We start from the raw sequence: 4,671 nt of genomic DNA, 5'->3' as shown, positions 1-4,671 counted from the left end.
AGATGCCTGCCCCCACACACAGACATGCCCACAGGTCAGTCTGATCTAGAAAATTCTTCAGTTAAGGCTTTCACATGACTCTAGACAGTGTTGACAACAAAAGCTAACAGGGACAGTTACTGTTACTACTGCTGTGATAAAATACCCTGACAAAGCACCTTAAGGGAGTGTGCTGGATAGCTTTAGTGTCAACTTGACACACCTGGATTGAGGGAGCCTCAATCGGGGAATTGCCTCTATTGGACTGGCCTGTGGCCATGTCTGAAGGGCATCTTCTTGATGAGTGATATGGGAGGGCCCTGCCCACTGTGGGTGGTGCCACCCCTGGGCAGGTGGGCCTGTGTTGGATAAGAAAGCAGGCTGAGCAGGGGCCAGGGGAGCAAGCCAGTAAGCAGAGTTCCTCCATGGCCTGTGCCCCAGCTACTGCCTACAGGTTCCTGCCCTGAGTTCCTACCTTGGGCCCACTGATGAACTGCGACCTGGGAGTTGTAAGCTGAATAAACCCTTTCCTCCCCAAGTTGGTAGTGGTCAGAGTGTTTTGTCACAGCATGAAGAAACAAACCAGGACAGGGAGAAGGGTTTGCTTCAGCTCACAGTTGCAGGGTACAGTCCCTCATGGGTGGGGGTTTGGTGGGTGTCAGAGCAGCAGGCGCTTGAGGCTGCTGGTTTACATTGTATCCCTAGTCAGGAAGCAGAGAGTGATGAATGCATGCTGGTACTCAGCTAACTTTCCCCTTTTTATGCAGTCCAGCACCCAGCTCATGGACTGGTTCCATCTACAGTGGACACGTCTTCCCATCTCAATTAACCTGATCAAGTTAATCCTCTGCAGGCATGCCCAGAGGCCCATTTCCCAAGAGATTCTAGATTCTGTCAAGTTGACAAAACACTATCACAGGGGCTTATTCTTGGGGTGGTGGAAGTCAGAAGTCAACTGTATTAGAGTCATCAGGAAGACATCTCTCAGATCAAAACCTTAGATGGGTAACCTTCTGTCCCACTAAATTTTCTCCTTCCCGCCCTCTGTTTGGCCCACTCTCACTTTTTCAGGGTCTCTTGCTCAAGGTGCTATCGGACAAACCACATAACATTTTAAAATATTTTATTATTTTATTTTATGTGTATGAGTGTATTGCATACATGTATATGAGCGCACCCATGTCGTGCAATGCCACAGAGGTTAGAAGAGGGCATCAGAGTCTCCTGGAACTAGAATTAATGAGGGTTTGTAGCCACCATGTGGGTGCTCGGGATTGATCTGCAAGAGCAGTCAATGCTCTTAACCACTGAGCCATCTCTCCAGCCCCACCACATAACATTTTTATCTGAATTTTTCATTTTATATCTTGGGTACAGAGGGGGAAAATGGAGGAACTTACAAAAGACCGAACACCTGAGACCTGGCACCCAGCTCTGTACTGCTTGGCCACCAGATTGCTACTGTGCCTGTCCACAGTCTCCGTTAACTTTCGCCCATGCATCTTGGGCCCACAGTCTCCCCCAAGGTCAGTAAATGCCCCCTCTTGCGTCCACACAGGTGAGGTGCTGGGGCCATCTTTCTCTCCACGCCCACTGCTGAGCCGTTCACAGCTTCCATCCCAAGATTGTGCCCAGAAGCCCATCCCTCTGTGGCTAACTCTCAGCAGTCAATTCTCTGTAGCAGGCCCCACCCCTTGGAGGAACCAGGCACCTGGGACACAGCTTCAATGTCACACTTCTTTGGAAACATCAAAGGAAAAGAGTGTGAATACCTTGTGCAATGAGAGAAGTTCTCATTAGTCCTTTACCTCCCATCCCTACCCTGATGAATGTGTGAAGTACGGTTTTGAATTCTGTCTTTGGTCTATGCTTGAGTTGATGGCTGGGCCAGAAGGTGTGGTTGGTATCTTTGTTCCAACTCTGGACCTAAGAGCTATTATCCAACCCTGCACCTACCCCATACAGAGAACTGTTTGCTGTCCCTGAAAATTTAGCCACAGATCCCAAGAAGTCTAGGGAGCCTCTCTGACCACTACATCACCTGTCTAGGCCATGGCCTCTGTCTGGGTTGTCATGACACAGTCAACCTTGACCTAGCCATCTCAAGACCAACATAGTATTTTTACTGGAATGAATCAAAGCTTAGGCCATCCCTTAGAAGGGGCCATTTTGGGATCCAGAGGGCTGGACTTGGAGCAAGACTGACTCTGCCCCCATGTTGTATTGGGTCTAGAAATAGTGGTCTGAACTCCATGGCCCCATATCCAGTCACTAAACTCAAACTCAGATGCTCTGAGGGCCCTGGTTCTCATTGGTCTGTGACATGAGGGCCACTCGTTGCTTTCTTGTTGCTGGGTATCTCCAAGGTAGTGTCTAAAGAGATGCCTGTGTCTGATTCTGGAGGCATGATGCTGAGAATGGTGTTCTTCACCACTGCCTCAGACACAACATCAAACACTGCGTCATCAGTCATTATCTTTGATGTGATGTCCTTGCTCTTATTCTTGTAGAAGTTGATGGAATCTCTGTGAATGCTAAGAAAAACCATTAGACACCTGCAACTATGCCAAGTTCCAAGAGAGACGGGGTTCTCTCAGTCCCACAAGTCCCCATCCAAGCTTTACATGAGCCCAGGAGGAACCCTATATTCAGGATCAGGTTGACTCTATCTCCCAATCCTAGCCAGACTCCTCTCTTTCCTGTGACTTTTGTCACTAGTCTTTGTCACTAGTCTTCACCAAGCACCACTTATATGGTGGACCCTTAAAAAACCATTTTTATGTAGGTTTAATCTTAAAACCCTATGGGAGAGGAGGGCTGGACACTACATGGATTTATGTCTCTGTACCTCAGTTTCCTCATCTCCAAGGAAAGTGCCCCAGTCCAGATAGACAGAAAGGGCAGGGAAGAGAGAAAACCCATCAGCAAGGAAAGCCAGGTAGACTAAGGGCTGGCAGAGCCTTGACTGAACCCAGGAAAGAAGATTTGGGAAAACTGATTTGGACACAGAGTGGCCCTCATGTCACAGACCTTCTTGTCATAGGAATGGGGCCTGCCTGCCATACCTTCAGTGCCAAGAGCTTGAGACAAGGGAGTTTAGCACATCTACCTTGAGGAGTAGTCTATGGTGTCACGGAGGGGCTGGTTTTGCATTTCTGGCACCAGGGAAGAGAAGCATAAGGCCAAGATACAAGACACAGCAGAGAAAGATGGGCAGCTGGTTTCTGATCTGGTTGAAGATGGTCAGGGATGAGATGGCTCCAGCTTCCCAGGCCAGAGACACCATTCCCAGACCTGTAGACCTGAAAGTAAAAGTGAGAGCTGATCTGAAAGACTTCTTAGACTCAGAGACTAGGTATAGTCAAGGAGAAGGCTACCTGAAACCATACGCTCTGCTTTGTGCCCTGTTCCAGCCCATTGTGTGACCTAGAAAAGCTCAGTTCTTCATAAACTCAGATAGGTAGCAGACAGCAGGAATGGGAGAGTTATAAAGCATGCAGCATCATGTGGTCATATAGGGAAAGGGTGCAGTCAGCAATGCTGGGTGTCAGATACAGCTACCATCACCAGGACTTCTGTGGGGAAGGGCTCACAGAACCTCATGGTGGTCCAGACACATTCTAAGCAGTTGGTACAAGGCAGGGACTAGAGTCAGATTTCCTATGATAATAACTGTTGTCAACTTGACAGAATCTAGAATCACCTGGGAATGAGTCTAGTTAATTGATGTGGGAAGACTCACCCACTGTGGGTGACACTATTCCATGGATGGGATCCTAAGCAGCAACATGCATTCATCTCCTTGGCCCCATACCCAGCCATTAAACTCCACCCCAAGATGCTCTGGGGGACCTGGTTCTCATGGAGCCAGACTTGGTGTTTCCTTGTTGCTGGATTTCTCCAAGGCAGTGTCTAAGGAGATGTCTGTGTCTGGACTTGTCTGTCTCCTGCTTGATGGACTGTACCCTTGAACTGTGAACCAAATAAACCCTTCCTCCCTTAAGTTGCTTTTGCCGAAGTATTTTATTACAGTAGCAGGGAAAGAATAAGACACCACTTTAGTCCAAATCTCAGTTCTGCTGCTTGCTACATCTGACCTTGAACAAGCGCCTTTCATCTCTGGTTTTGTCATCTGAAATGGAGTTAATGATGGAGTTGGGGGGGCGTGAGAGTTGGGTGAGGTAATCCATGGAAACCACGTTTAACACAGTGATTATTGTCACGCCATCTCCAATGAAGCCCGCATGAGATCCTCCGTGGGTTGAGGCTGGAACTTCGAGGAAGGTTGCCTCTTGGAGTTGGCCGTGCTAAAAAACATGCAGTGTACTTGGCATGCTTTTACTTGCTATTATCTTTCTGACTATCACTGTATCATGGGCTTTCAGGGGTCCCGGAAAGCACCTGGTGTCCTTGACACCGCTGTCACTACCTTTACTGAAATCTTTTAATTATCCTAGTATGCAGGAAGAGTTCTCAGGAACTCAATCACCAAAGACAACTTTGCCTCCAGATGCATCACTATTAATGAAAGCTATTTTAGATGCAGCAAAAAGTAGTCAAGCAGAATTAATGCTGGAAAGTCCAGGGAATAACGGATTTCTAGAAGAGAGACATAGATGAGTAAGTATAGATAGAAGAAGGGTTTCTTGGTATTCATTACAATTCATGGATAAATTGGCAAGATCAAGACCA

The 4,671-nt window shown here is 47.7% G+C and overlaps 1 protein-coding gene across 1 annotated transcript in view; it reads right to left on the bottom strand.

Moving 5' to 3' along the window:
* Window positions 1–3,084: 3,084 nt before the first annotated feature.
* Window positions 3,085–4,671, bottom strand: part of Slc22a14 (solute carrier family 22 member 14) — a 32,653-nt gene continuing 31,066 nt past the window's right edge. Inside the window, 2 exon segments of the mRNA XM_017802551.1 lie at window positions 3,085–3,169; window positions 3,171–3,281. Of these exon segments, the coding sequence (XP_017658040.1) occupies window positions 3,085–3,169; window positions 3,171–3,281 (196 nt within the window).

Source organism: Nannospalax galili, unplaced genomic scaffold, assembly GCF_000622305.1.
Source record: "Nannospalax galili isolate Female #2095 unplaced genomic scaffold, S.galili_v1.0 scaffold1905, whole genome shotgun sequence".
NCBI classification, from domain to species: Eukaryota; Metazoa; Chordata; class Mammalia; order Rodentia; family Spalacidae; genus Nannospalax; species Nannospalax galili.
This window is presented reverse-complemented; position numbering and strand designations above follow the sequence as displayed.